This window comes from Anneissia japonica, unplaced genomic scaffold, assembly GCF_011630105.1.
Source record: "Anneissia japonica isolate Jap-2015-1 unplaced genomic scaffold, ASM1163010v1 scaffold493_len2256704_cov171, whole genome shotgun sequence".
Classification (NCBI taxonomy): Eukaryota; Metazoa; Echinodermata; class Crinoidea; order Comatulida; family Comatulidae; genus Anneissia; species Anneissia japonica.
In genome coordinates, this window is record NW_022727062.1 from 250,172 (window position 1) to 266,068 (window position 15,897).

General features: G+C 34.1%; 1 protein-coding gene across 1 annotated transcript; it reads right to left on the bottom strand.

Moving 5' to 3' along the window:
- Positions 1–7,432: 7,432 nt before the first annotated feature.
- LOC117113464 (G-protein coupled receptor 54-like) lies at positions 7,433–13,213 on the bottom strand. Its single transcript, XM_033256797.1, has 3 exons — positions 12,643–13,213; positions 10,477–10,612; positions 7,433–8,158 (listed from the first exon to the last, which is right to left on the bottom strand). The coding sequence occupies exons 1-3, from the start codon at positions 12,979–12,981 to the stop codon at positions 7,509–7,511; spliced, it is 1,125 nt and encodes a 374-aa protein (XP_033112688.1). The 5' UTR covers positions 12,982–13,213; the 3' UTR covers positions 7,433–7,508.
- Between the last annotated feature and the right edge of the window lie 2,684 nt (positions 13,214–15,897).

Sequence of the window (15,897 nt, forward strand, 5' to 3'; positions counted from 1 at the left end):
TATGATTTCTTCGTGTGGTGAAGTCGAAACAGAAATTATGTGATTCCGAAATATCGATATTGATCATCAAACCTTTTTAAATAGAAAATAGAACGCGAAATAGATAGACCTACATTAAGTAGTATAACAAAAAAGAGGAAATTGAATCACGATTGTGTGATAGCAAACGATCTTTAAAAATATACAGTGTACAGATAAATTTGTCATAGATTTAAAAGAAAACATCAATTTTATTATAACATTGAATAGCTCATTTAGAAAGATAAACTAAGTTAATAATTCCAAATGAGACACACCGGAACAAATCAGTCTTCTCAAATGCTCAAAAAACCTTTTACTTCCCCCTTAAATTGATTACCGACCAAGTAAAAAATCTACAGAAACAGTATGGAAACGGTATTATTTATGCGTTCTGAATTATAGATGTGTTAACTGTCTTTTCGCTCTAAATTACACACGCACGTTTATACTGTCAGTATTTTAAGTTACCCGCTTAAAGGTACTTGATAATAGGATCTCGACATGGGACAGTCGCTCTTGAAACCTCACTGTTCATCTGTGTTTTAGGTAACGCAGATCCCATGTTATAAATCCACATAAAGCCCTCTGTTGGGTCAAGTGTTCGTATTAATCGTTTATCCGTTTACAAAATTTAGCAAACAAAACGTACGTACAGAACTTAAAGATGAATATGAATAAGTTTCATGGAAGCCGCTCAAGATCTAAGTAATAAATATAATTACAAACTATTAGTTATCCTATATAAAACCAAATATAATTTCAACCAAAATATATTTAAATATAGCTTGAATTTCTAACGGAAATGGGCTTACAGTTTTTATGTTGTATGAAGAAACATGATTTGACATTTTAGGGAAGCATATAATTATTATGTTTATTAATTTTTTTCCTTAGACCTCTATGAGCTTTTAAGCCGGAAGTACAATAATAAAAAAAGAACATTAACTTTTTAGTTCGTTAATTTTTCTTTCTTTTCATTTTTTTTTTCTTGTTTTTATGTTACTTCGCTCTCGTTTTCATTTCTTTTCGTTTTTTTATCTTTTTATATTCATTACTTTTCAGAATCATTTCGTTTTCATTTTTTTTCGTATCCTTCCTCTATTTCCTTTCCCAATATTTTTTCTTTTCATTTTTCTCTTTCCCTTAATTTTTTCATTATTTTCACAGAAAGCTGTGCAACTGACAATAAAAAGGCACAGTACTGGGTAGAGGACTATGGGGACGTACACGTGCAGTCGCTGTAGAAAGCCAGTGTGGTGGAAAGATCAACCTATCCCGTTGTACTTATAAGTGTCACGTTTTGGCATTGGTTTGGTATTAACTTTACGACTGCTCCCGGTTTATGCTTTAATGATAGACCTGAGACTCACATTATCCTTTGCAAGAATTGCTTCCTATTTCACTGTGTCAGATGGCCTCCAACACTCAACACGGAGCGTTAATGGGTAGTCATGCGGTTTTATTCTAATAATTGTTCAAAGTTATGTCAATAATAAATTGGATGCCTTGGAGAGCGGTCTGGATTGATAATAATTATATATATATAAACTTATTCGAAATTGTTTTGTTGCGTGCGATTGGTTACAACGAACTCACAAAATACAATCAGTTACATGAAGCCACAACCTGCGGCGCTCAGCAAGCATTGACATTGAGATTTACGTTTCCATGGGTTTAATTTTATCAACTAAACATGCTCATTAGTGTAAAATTAGTTGGCATTATTTTGTAGGGATTTTAGACATCATTTACATATAATTCTATGCTTTAATACCAGGCACCCGACGAGTTGTAAGGCTCTTCTAGACATAATGGCATCGGAAATTAAGAGGACCACATTTTTTCTTGCCGACTCAGTGCAGCTGATCGGACACTCTTTTGATTAGTATTGGCAGCTTTACATTGTTTAGTATGATTCTCTTTTTTCTTTTTATGTGAAAGCAATTTCGGTGTATTAAGATGTGCATAATATTAATATTGCAATGTATCCACTTTATTAAGTTCAAGGTGTAAGAAAATTCATTGAAGAAAATGTACTTCGCACGCGCGTAAATGTCGAACACTGAAAAGGAATATAAATGAGAAAGCCTTGGGCTCAAATAAAAGATAGAATTGACAAATGATGCCTCATTTTTCATTTTACTCGCGTGAAACATCACCTAGTACAGCATCAAATTAACTAAATTAGGCTCACGGTTATCTTATTAAATTTTTTGGATGACTGAGATGAGTATTCGGATTTGATTGATGGCATCATTGAAGCAATTTGACACTTGATGTTTGAATGTCATCTGCATGACTGCGAGAAAGTTATTTTCAGCATCAAGATGCTACATAATGTAATGTGTCGTCTGGGAATGAGAATGTTTCATCTACAAAGCATTAATCAGGATGTAATTTATTTTGATGTCATCGTTGTCCTCGAAATTCAATGGTATTAAAAATTTCATCAGATACAGATATTTAGGTACACATTTTTATGGGCCTAATAAGCCAAATTATCATATATTATTTTTTATATTTTTAATTAAAATACAACCAAAATAAAAAATGCCAATAAAAATAATAATAACATTATCAATACAGATATTAAAATAATTGGAATAACAAACCGTTGGCTAATTGTATTAGCATACTGTAGTGTTAATAGAAGTAATACCGGTATAACGTATGCTTATTACTATGCTTACGGAATACCGTATTAAGCAGAGTGTTATTACTCCTATTAACTGCTTATAACAAATACCGTAATAACACTATGCTTAATAGGAATAATATAAAAAGTGAAGTTATAAATGTATCGTCTTACTTCGGATATCAGACGAGTTTCTATGGATTTTTTACAACCGCAACTGTCAACTCCTAAAATAAAGTATAGCCTAATTTGGACGCTATCTCTCTTTACCAGATTTAAATGTTAAACGTGTATACATTAGATATTCGTCTAAGACACTCAACTTTGGTAAACGAATGTTTTTTCGATATAAAAGGTTCGTGGGGATTTTTAAGACTTTTAAGGTTCTCAAAGCATCGAAATACCATAACCATAGATTATATGCACAAAGTAAATTGATATCAAAGGCATATATTGGTCCAAACACTTATAATTCATGTGTGGGGCTTTGAATATTTGTCACACATAAAGATAAATAATTTTTGGAGTAATGCTAATTTGTGTACACGGAAAAGAAGAGGAATCTGTTACTGTGAACAAAATCACCCAAACGGAATATCAACGTGGTACGGCTTCATTTTTTAAGCGTTCGAAACTACAAGACCGGACCCTCGAAGAGATGCTTTTTTAAAGAAATGCTCCAAGTACAGAGATAGACTCTGTTCTTCTAATTTCCATAAAATTCGTTTCACACTTTCGAACCCCTGTATATAAGAAACGAATTTTACACAGCGACTGGGATCAATAACAGGTTTTTATCTCTTTTTTTTTCTTGTATTAAATAGGCCTATATAATGAGACACAAATGTATACTGATGCCGAGGTACCTGCGTGTACATGGTAGTGATGGCGACACTATCTCAAATTCAAGGGTGCGCACCTTCCTCTTCCCCTTCGCGTTTGAGCATGTTCATAAATTAAATTTTAGTTTCTTGTGGCTTAAAAGCGCCTTGAGACGGTTTTTACTGTGGAAGCCCAACACAGATAATTATACTGTGAATGAACGTAATTTCATTAGGTTTAAAATTCTTAAACAAGCTGCAATATTCATTGTGTATGGTGTTTTCGTAACAGAAAGTGTCTTCGATTGATGTGTAGAAATGACACATAGGCCTAAGGATGGTACGAAGTACCCTTTAAAGCCATTAATAGGGTGTAATTTCTCATCTCGATATTGAAATTATAAAAGGTAGGGTAGTATTCCTTTTCAATTTTCTTACGCCTACATTATAATCAATATTAATGTGACCAGTCTTTCCGACCATTAAAACCGCTGATATGTTTAAAGCATTTTTGCAGGATCCTTTCAACGGAAGATAAATATCTGTAGGTAAATTTCCGCATTTATACGACACAAGCCGAATGTGTTACGAAGGAAGGTCCTTTTAAGTCATCTCTATTCTCTCACGCAGAATAACAGCACACATTAATGATAATTAAACGATGGTCTACTTTAAATAACCTTTTCTGCAATAAAACAAAAACTGACGCAACTGACTTGCACTGATTTAACCTGTCCTCATTCAATATTAAACACAATCACGCACTCCTTTCTTCTGCTAATCACCAATCACCTTCTCCATTACATTCACCTCGCTTACTGCCTTTCAGATTTCTAGTCGTGAGGTCGACTTTATAAACTCTTTTTATATAAATTTACACTTGTAAGTAAATAATCTGCCAGACTTTTTAAATAGGCCTATATTTAGGGTTCAATATTGTTTGTAGTCCGAGATTAACCTTCTAAAATCGATGGCTGGATGGCTGGCTCCCATTTTTCACTGCATAATGTACCTATAGGGTACCGTATCCGACCAGCTGTCGAAATCCAGTTTGTCGAAACCCAGTTTGCCGAGTTAAAGACCACTTTGCCGAAACCCAGTTTGCCGAATCCAGTTCAGCGAAAGCATGATAAACCCAGTTTGCCAAAACCCAGTTTGCCGAATCTTGCTGGCACCATCGTACAAAAGCTCATCATACTGTGCTTTTGAAAAGTCAGACAGGAGTCGTATTTAAGTGGTCGTTACAGCTGAGTGTCTCACAGCAAGGAAAAGTGGTTGAGCAAATTGGGGTGTGGCGAGCACCCTTTTTACCACTCACTGGACCCACTACTGACCCCGACATAAACTGTCAGATGTCTTGTCAGATTCAGCTCACTCCCCCTGCCGTATTGTTTCCCTTAATCGGTGTAAAGCAGGCACACTCTATACCTTATACCAGAATTCTACCGGTCACCAAAGAGGATTAGTCCGACATATTTTATTCCACGATCAGAATTATGAGTATTAGTCTCTCAATGAAGAATCAACACCATTTCGTTTGTGTGTATGGCCTATGTTTATTCATGAAAAAATACACTTGCTTAACTAGCCTTATTGCATTTTAAGGCATGCTAGGACCCAGGGCCTACGTAAACATTGTTCATGGTAGGCCTGTTCCCAATACCAAATACTCTTCAGTACACACGTGTACACGTCATACGTATCCACAAAGTTCAAATGCACCTCTGCCTCAACAATGAGACTGAGGGGACTCATCTGCCGGGAACAAATAACTATTTGTCGGGTAATGCTAATTCCACCGCTCGAATTTACAAAATAATTTAATAAAATTGTCGAAATATTGTTTATTCCAGGCCATTAGTAACAAGTTCATATACTACTGTATTTAAACAATTATGACCAACACTGTACTGAGGATTCAATATAGTGAATACTGACAGCGGTGGTTAATGGACAAAATGCCAACAGTGTTACTATGGATAAAATTACAAAGTTGGTTATACATTGCACATTAGACAGGCGCGGATACGATAGGGGGCACGGGGGCACATGCCCCCTCGTTTTGCCACTAAAGTTTTAAAATGTCAATGCATATAAATGTTATGTGCTCTCAATTTTCTGTTCTAAAACTGCTGTGTGCGCCCCCACCGCCCCTGTTAGAGCTACTCAAACAATCCAATAGTGACCAAAAATGGACTACGGTATAGCATGGTTGGATATACGTATTATATTATAAGACAACATTTAGGTTGGTCCGTACCAAAATGATAGAGGTTCAGATAAATTATGAGATTGTGGAGGTATGCCTCTATAGATGAAACAATTACAATTTGGCACGTAGACGCAGTTTACTGGAAAGCTTCTTTGTCTTAGAAGCTGTCTAGTACATTCTGCGCAGATCTTGTTATCTACTTAATCCTACTTAAAACAAACTGGGATATTTCTGTAAAGTAATCAGTATCACATTTCTGAATAATATATCTGATATATATGTGTAAACGTCAAATGACACTCGATGAGTGCTCTGATGACTGGAATTATTAAGCTTGGTTTATATTACAGTAGCACGTTTAAGACAAACGCAATAGAATTGACGCAAACCTTCTTTCTCAATGCGCAAACGAAAGTCGCGGTAATTTTTCTACTTTCCGTCACATTCCCTTTCTTGAGCAAAAAATGTTTAGCTGCGTCAGAACGCGTCAGTCAACTTTTGCATACGTTTGCGCATGTACGTAATTCAAAATGGTTAACACTGAAAATGGACAGCGGTAATACGTCTGTTGTCGTAGATGTAGAGTTTTTGTTTGCGCGAATTGCATTATATTGTTCTTATGAGAACCAAACTTTAAAGGAAAAAACCTTTTTTGACGTTTCTGTCCAATGGGTGTCATGCTGTGAAATTTATACAAAGATAACAAACACCATTAAAATTTATATTTTCACAAACATTAAACATATAAATGACTATTTAAACACTTTAGCAAACATCTATTTTTTATACATTATTTTGTTGTATAAATGTAGTAATTGTACTCCCCACAGTACATATAGTATGTTTAGATTATTTTTAGAGACTAGTTTACTAAGTACCGTATCCATTGCGGCCAAATCTAAGGCTTGAAAATACATATAGCACTTTTTTATAGGAAAGAGCAGAATTTAAATTATAGCCATGTCTCGACTAGGCCTAATACCTACGGTCAATTAAACTTCTTTTATATAGAAATCCATTTACTGTAATCATGCGACATTGATTACCTTTATTTTTTTTAAATAAAACACAAATTTCAATTCTAAACACGGAACTGTGCCGTGTGACTGTATAGACGATAAGTTTAGATGATTGGTTCAAATAAACACTTGTTCTGATCGCGCTGCGCGTACACATGGGCAAATACACACATATTATATATATATATATATATTTATACACATCTAGATGTGTATAAGAGATATATATATATATATATAGGCCTATATATATTTATATATATACACATACATATATATATATACATTTATATATATATATATATATTTATATATAAATATCTATGTATATTATTTATATAATATGTACCCAGTACATCTTTCGAGACGAGTAGGGGGTTACCCCGGTGGACTGGTCCACTCGGCTCCTGTCCTGGACAGATGAAAGTTACTGGCTGCAGAGGACATGAAACGATCCTCAGGGAAGAGAAAGTTATTGAAAAATTGCCAACATCTCCCACTGCGCCACTAGCAACGATTGTTGGAATGGCGCAATATAAATACGATCTGATTTTTTTTTCGTCTTTGTTTTCAAAATGTCTATTTACTTTTAAATTTTTTAATTTTAAGGAAAGATCACGCGTGTGAACATGGCTCTTATTGTACAGAAGATGAAAATGTGCATGTTAGTTTTGTACGTAAGCTTGTCTTTGAGTCTTGTTAACCCACTGAAAAAAAGCTTTTAGAATGAGGGAAACGATAAAACTACGATACCAATAGGTATTGAATAGAACGTGTGTACAATGCTGTAGCTAATAGGTTTAGATGAGAGTACTTGCAGTTGGGGAGTCGGGCCGACGTTTTGATGTTTTGTGATACATTGAACTGTAGGTCCCCTTTAGGCGTATGTGGGCTTTCTTGCTGAATCTTATACACTTGCAGAGAGTTCGTCTGCCAAACGCCAGTTCCCGGAGGCACTGGCGGAAGCTGGATCCCGCCAATGCGTAGATGACAGGATTGAAAAAAGCATTGGCGTAGATAAGTGAGATGCAGAATACTCGAATATGTCCCTTGATAACAGACGAGCTATTATCAAATAGCATCCACAGGTTAAAAATATGAATTGGAGCCCAACAGAAACCAAAGACAAGAACTACTGTTAAAACCATACGTGTTGCGCGCCATTTCTGGGCAACAGTGCTTGCTGTCTGAGAATGTCCGTCGGCCAATGCTTCGTCCTCCGGTTTGAACTGCCTCAAACCCCACAGTAACTTCAATATTAACACATAACACACAGAAATGATAACAAGCGGGATGACATATGTTATAATGGTAGAGTAGATGGTATAGCCTTTGTCAAACTGTACACTGGGAAACACTGGCCGACAGGTTTTCGTAGCTTCTTGGTGATGCCAATGTTGTATTTCCACCTTGTAGTACAGAGCTGGTGGTATATGTAAGATGAAGGACACTGCAAAATAAAAATAAAATACATTATTATTTCTTAAAAGATGCGAATGTAAAGTTGTTCGTTTACAACAGACTTACTTTTCCGCCAATATTTTATCAAAAAGGGGTTTACTGAAAACTAGTTTTATTTGAACAAACTTACTATGTAAGATATTGACTCTCTTGCAAATTTATACACTTTTTATCCACAGATTTGGAAATGTGCTCTAGTTAGCATAATCTGAAATCCTAGTGAAGTTATCATAGGCCGATATGATAAATTTGACATGTTAATAAATCTATATTCGATTGTATGTGAACGTATATAGATTTATTAACATGTCTTCGTTTTCCGATCAGCTTTGCAATGCCTAAACTTAGTCCCCTAACTTTAACGAGAGATTAGTGGCCAAAATCTTCAAATTCATATTATAATTTACCGTATCGTTGTTTCGAAAAAAAGTTAATTATAGACAATATAAGACTGGTTATGTATTTTTTTTAAGAAAATCAAATATAAAATACTGTTTCTTATGCGACTTGCATTACAAATCCCCACTGATGGAGTGACATGGGAAACATTTGTTCATGGAAAAAATGTCTAAGATACGAAGAAGAAGCTGGAGGGTTTGATCCATATATAGTACAATTTATTTCTTGTACAGCTCAGTAATTGCATTGAATAGTTTAGTTTTGAATCATTGATTTGTTAAGCTACCGGCAGCATAATATTTTAATCTGAATTATATTAGCGTTCACACGGTCTCTTTTATTACTAAAATCAGCTCTGACATCAACATATCGCTATAAATAACCCGTTACTGGCATGGTCGGCGCCTATGTCGTTATTTTCAATGAATATGATATTATCACTATTTTCCTAGTGTTGAGATTTGCACCAAAGTCCCTACTACTAATTGAAATTAGACAGTAAAACTCGTTAAGTGTTTTAAATCACCTGCTGTCGCTTTACTATACCCGAATTGATAGGTTATTCACAATTTTCTTTTTGACGAATTGCGTTTGATTAGGTTTTATACCAAAATTAATGTTATGTGCATTTCATTCATTTGGTTGGTGGTTTTTTGCGTGTTTTTATAGCGTTATGTTTTATTTTGATTTCACTATGTTCGACGGAACAATTATAGGTTATACAGTGTCTGTGAGCTTGGTTTCTTCTTTTTCTGCGGAGGAAGGTATTTATATGAAACAAATACATATTTAAATTTATTTGATGTTTCGTACGTTAAATTTTGTCGTTTATTGCTTATTGTTTAATTGTGCAGTTTAATAGGTCTATCTGTTCTGCCATTAGTACAATCGTGCTTTTATGATTTTACACTATCAGTTCGAAAATTGGAATTAAATTTAATTCAATCATCCCTCGGAAATAGTGCACTGAAGACTGATTGAAAACTAAATTATTATCTGTAATTAGGCCTAATGTGGGCCTAGGTATAATAGGTGTAATTGAAGTTTGCGTCCTCAGCAATACTGTAGCAATTTGAATAAATGTAAACTTAATGTTCAAATGTCCATCGTTGTAACCAGTAGAAAATGAATATGATACCGGATCAAACATTTAAAGTCTACGACTGCTGTCATATATTAATGCAGCACTCAACTAAATCCTGATTTGTATAAACATTTCGATATCTGCGACGTTTGGTCGAAACAATTTATGCTTTCGGTTTTTGACCTCATCATTCCATATTGTGGTAAATCTTCTAAGCTGTTTCCTATATGATATATTAGTGTGTATGATCAACGTTTGTTTTTGTAATATTTTAGCTTTTTACTTTAATTCTAACTACATGAGTGTGAAGGATTAGATGATTTAGTCGGGTTTGAATTCTCAACAAACCTCAATGGTACAATCTGTTAAGGCGTTTGCACAGACAATAGACGGTCTCCTGTTCGAATCCCGGGATAACTATTTTTTCACACTCGCAGATTCCTCTTCTTTAACGTTCTAAATGTCTATATATTTTTGTTGTCGTCGTTTGAACGATTTATTCAACATGAATGCACTGTTATTCGATAAAACATAGAATTCGCTTGCTAAAGAAACTAGACGAAACAAACAAACAATATACTTGAAAAAGAGGAAGGACAATCGAAAGCCCTGACACAAGTCACATAAGGTTCCCTTCTATGAAATTTGAATTCCAAACTAATGCCCAGTGGCACAGTTGGCAAGAGAGCTAAATGATTAACAGAGGAAATTTAATCTTGTTGACTTCATACTTTTATTCCACTACAAATTTGTTTCTTATAGTCAGTAGGGCTGACTACACTCATCAGGTTGAGTTGTACACATTAATTAAGCATTCAACTTACTGAGCCAAATCATAGCTATGATCACCGATACCCTGCCTGTCGTTCTATTGAAACGTGATGTAAGTGGGCATTGAATGACGTAAAGACGATCCAGTGTCATCATCGTTAACGTTGAACAAGAAGCTTGGACAGTCACCTATTAATAAAAAGAGACAAACAACTAGAATAAACTATGTAATGATAATAAAAATACTAATAATAGTATTCATAAAACATTAATTATAGAAACCTGTTAATACAAAATATAATGGTTTAATTCCCATTGCTGCTCTCATTGGGTTTCATTTTAACTGGAGGGATGAAATTTAGTTACAAAGTGCACCTTTTGGGCGAGACGTTTAAGCCGTTGTGTTCGAGAGCAAATAAAGCCAATGTGGGCGGAGTACAGGTGTACTGCACCATAGTGCAAGGTCAGGTTCGAGTCGCTGGTTTCTTTTTACACGTTATAAAATAAATAAGTTTTATATATATATATATATATATATATATATACATACATATATATATATATATATATGTTATACATATATCTATATATATATATATAGGTCTATGTTTCTCAACGAAGCTCAGGGTTGGTTATGGCGTCTGTCTGCATAAAAAACACAGCCTATAGGCTACGATAGTTCGTGCCGATACATACATTATGATATATTTAAGTATTATATAATCCACAGAGATCTTGGCTCGTCGTCATTAACGCTAAGAACGAGAACGTGGCATATTCATCGTTGCTATACGTCGCACTTCTCAACTAAACGTCGCCTTCAGCAAAGCTTGGTTTCCTGTCGACGTAAGAAGTGAGCATTTCTTACGTTAGCGACGTTTCAACAAAGAAATATGAAATTTGGATTCGAATTTGCAAAGAGGCCCAGTCGCCCAGGTAGCTTCACGTTTAACAAAAAGGACGATTGCGTATTGGAGTTCAATTTTTAACTCTTTGGGACGCTTCTGCTTCTAATGATAATTTATATATATTTCGAGGCTAGTGTATATAATCAAAACACAAACTATATAAATGCATTGAATGTATGGCTCATAGATTTTATTTTATTTTGATATCCTGTTTTTTTTTTTAACCGGAATTTGTTTTTAGTTGATAAATTTAAATTATTCTAGTCAACAAATCGTTTAGCATAATCTTACAAGGTCTCTTGGGTGTTTTTGAAACTTTTATATTCGATTCTCAGGCTTACTAATTCTTTTTTAATATACGTGTATTTTTAATTCGGTTGTAACACTAATATCGTGTGACTAGACTGCCAATATATATATTTATATAAATTTATATATAAATGGTATATATATAAATAAATTATATATATATAATTTATTTATATATAATATATATTTATAGCATTACCACAAGACTGTTTAACGTTATATTACATTTTATTATATATATATAAATGAACATTGAAATATATATATAGGCCCTGTCTCTTATACACATCTACCTCATCAGATGTTAATGATGATGATGATAAATTAGACGACGAAAGGGGCAGGTCCAACTATTTTTAAACAGGTGGTGGGGGTACACACCCTATTCAGAATAGATAAATGTGTAGCGCTAATTTTAATATAGGTATGAGTTGAAAGTTTAAAATTTAGTGGCAAAACGTAGGGGCGGGGGCAGTCTCTTATACACATCTAGATGTGTATAAGAGACAGGAGTACAGGTGTACTGCACCATAGTGCAAGGTTAGTGGCAAAACGGTTGGGGGGGGGGGGACGGGCCCCTACTGGATCCGCCCCTGGACGATAATGACGATGGTGATGGTAATGATAATGATGATTATGATGATGACGATATTATGATGATGACGCTAATTGTGATGATGATGATGATATTTTGTGAGGATAATGATGCTAAATTTGGCGTTAATAATGACGGTGGTAATGATAATAATGATATGATATGATATGATCATATTCATGCAAAAATGATACCATAATTTCAAATGTACTTTAAATTTTTTACATGAAATGATTTCTAAATCGAGGCAAAGTGTGTTAAGATACTTAGGCTTATTATAGATTCTGTATATGGAGATTGTTTTTGTTTTTGGTATTTCTGTAGGCCTATTATTATATGGATTTGAAATTCAGTCACAAAATGAATGAATTGCTGAAATAAATCATCATTAATGTAGGCATACTTACGTATTGGATGTACGCGTTCAGCTTACACATGAATTCCCCCATAATCCAATCAGGGAGGGTGTATATTACTGAGACGACAGGCGCACAGACGATAATGAAAAGCAAATCACACACAGCTAAGTTCAAAATATAAAAGTTGGTAACAGTATGCATTGAAGGGAAGCTTACAACTATATAAATGACAAGACAATTAGCAGAAAGAGCTAGAATAGAAATCACCGCGATAACAATAGGAATAACTATGCTATTTGAATCAGGATATTCCCAAGTTGGTAGCGTCATATTCTCGTCGAAATAAACCCAATAGTACGACGACGCGGATTCATAATCATCGGCCATCGTTATGAAACAGAAACTGTTCTTTAGTTATTGATCTCGTAAGCTACATTAAAACAGTATGCCGCATCGGATGTTTTCTTTGTGGCTGATGTACGCTCACAATCTGGCTTCACACTTTTATAACAATGTCCAGATATATCAAGCACTCAAGTCCCAGTAATACCGCGCATTTATCTGCGTAGATCCAAAGGTTTTCTTCGATGAGAGAGAAGTGAAAATCACTGCGAAGACCGTAGAGTATCATCCAGGAAAGTAATTCTCTCCTAGAAGCTCATTGGTTAAATATCGACCGGTAGGTCTGATTCGCTTTAGCGCCAACGCGTCAGCTTACAATTCTGACGAATAATCTTCTCGCAAGCGTTATAAAGTTTTAAATCGCTTTCTGTTCTGTAAAATCAACCCTGGTATTCAGCCGTCTTTTGTTTTCAGTATTATATATTTTCTGTTTTAAGCAGCATTTAAACCTAACTTAAGTTGTGTTGAGAGCGTACGCGTAAAACGGGACATAAATTATAGTAATTCTAAGTGTTGACGCTTTCATTGTATTTGGATCTTTCTATAACCTAATATCTATGTACGGTAATTATTAGATTATACAGAACTGATTAGATAAGACTGATATCAATTAATAGGTAATGTGACTCGCGGGAATTACGTTTCTACTGCAATGTATTCACGGCTCAGACGAGTCTGGACACAAAGACTGTGACATTTAATTGTTAATTCTCATACCGATGAATTAAACGATTGAGTAACTGCCGTACATTAATTCTTCTATGTTACGTCCTGTCGCTAATATATCAGTGTCAACACAATTAAACGTGATAAAAATATTATTAATATTAATTTTAAGCGTATCTTTAGGGTTGGATAGGTTCCTTATTTATGTATATTTTGTAAGTTGTATACTGTATTATACACTATATGTGTATATATAGATATATATGTATATATGTGTATATATAATATAGGCCTATATATATATATATATATATATAGGCCTATATTATATATACACATATATACATATATATCTATATCTATATCTAAATAATATATATATATCCTATATATATCTATATAAGACAAATAGGCTATCAATTAATAGCTAATGTATATATATATATATATATATATAAAATATTAATAATATATCAAAAACGTACTGCTAGTTAGGTGATACATTATCTAAGTATATTTCCTTTAATAGTAATAATTCTGTTAACCGTACAAAGTACGTAGGGTTAATAACTAGGCCTATCATTTCATCTTAAAAATAATGATAATAAAAGAATATACCCCCTGTACGAAACAAAAAAATATATAAATATATTAATGTCAGGATCCGGATGAAAAAAAAAATGATATGTTGTACAACTGATTCTTCTAAGACACACAACTCGACGGTTAATGAGATACAAATTTTGTTGAATAGGCCTATTTAAATACTGGAGGAGGTGGTGGAAAAAGAATGGTCACGTCACGCCCCTTTTCCTCAGTTCTTAAATATATTCTGTGTTTCAGAAAACGTTCACAAGTTTTTCGTCAATTATGCTTTTGTGATTTTGAAAAATCAGTTTTACAACAAATCAAAATGGTTTTTTTTTCCAGAGCCTGGCTTTAAACTTCTACAGTAATAAATTTATGAATCTATGTAATCTTGAAGTATAGCCTAATATCCGGTTTCCCTTAAACTGTGTTTGCCACTTATTAACATAGAGTACTTTAATAATCAAATTTTTGGTTCCGACATTTCACATGCTGCTAGGATATAGGTTTCCGTGGGAACCTTTCACTTTTAACTATAATGACGACATATCACTATTCTTTATTATAAATTAAAAGTTATCAATAGTCAATGCCTTTTATTTACAAATATGAGAAAATGAATAACATTTACTTGTTATTATCTTATAGCATTTTGAATAAGTATATATTATTATGGTTACCTCCGCAAGTGACAAAGAAAATGATTTATGAGATCTATCTAATGTTTACAAGCACATTACCCGTAAACAGTCGAATAGTTACTGATGAAGCACATCACACCAAACCTTGACACGTGTGAACACTGAAAAACAAAACTTCTTGACTCTGATTTGAATTATTTCAAACACATTATAACATCACTGCAAAACAGGATAATCACTGCGCTCGACGATTGTCGACCGACGCGATTCAATGGAGACGCGCGCAACGGATAGTTCATATGACTATCCCGTTCAGACTGCAAGCAGTAGACTGCGTCGCATCGTATAGTGCTCACAGAGAGCGGAGTTGGATTCGTCGTACGACACAGCGATTGCCTGTCGTAAGAGGCAACGGAGTTAACAATAACACACTGTTTTTTGAAGGTTTGCATGGCGAAGTAACAATAAAATATAGAATTTCAATGATAGAAATTTAAAATTCTAAAGTCCTCAAGTATTTAACGACTAAACAAATAAAGAATATAAAAACTAATTTAAAAAAAAAACCTGATTTCATGTTTGTACAATGATATAGCAAATCTGACCTATGTACGTTTTATGTCGACTGGTCAGGACGTGGGCGATTATGCATTTCCATAGATTGATTTCTTTCGTCGCCTTCTCATTCCACTCCCTCACAATTCCTCTCATATTTTTTCATCAACATGGGCATCGAGGAAACGACTTATTGATATAATCCTTGTAGGATTATTCAAAATTTAAAAATTACATTTAGCGTAGTCCAAGTTTTACTTGTATATTTAAACTAATTAAATTAAGATGGAGGTCAAATAAAGTAAGAACGCACATGAAAGATAGTATCGAGAAAAAAAGAATAAGCAGAATAAAATGAAAAAATTAAAAAGATGTGTGTAGGTATTCCTAATTGACTAACCTAACATGGCAGCACAAATCATTGTATTGACTGTGCCACAGTAGACTAGAA

Coding starts and splice junctions, on each gene's coding strand:
- LOC117113464 (XM_033256797.1), bottom strand. CDS start 12,981: ATGGCCGATGATTATGAATCCGCGTCGTCGTACTATTGGGTTTATTTC. Junction 10,613..12,642: donor TGAACGCGTACATCCAATAC/GTAAGTATGCCT, acceptor TTTTATTAATAG/GTGACTGTCCAAGCTTCTTG. Junction 8,159..10,476: donor CATAGCTATGATTTGGCTCA/GTAAGTTGAATG, acceptor TTTATTTTGCAG/TGTCCTTCATCTTACATATA.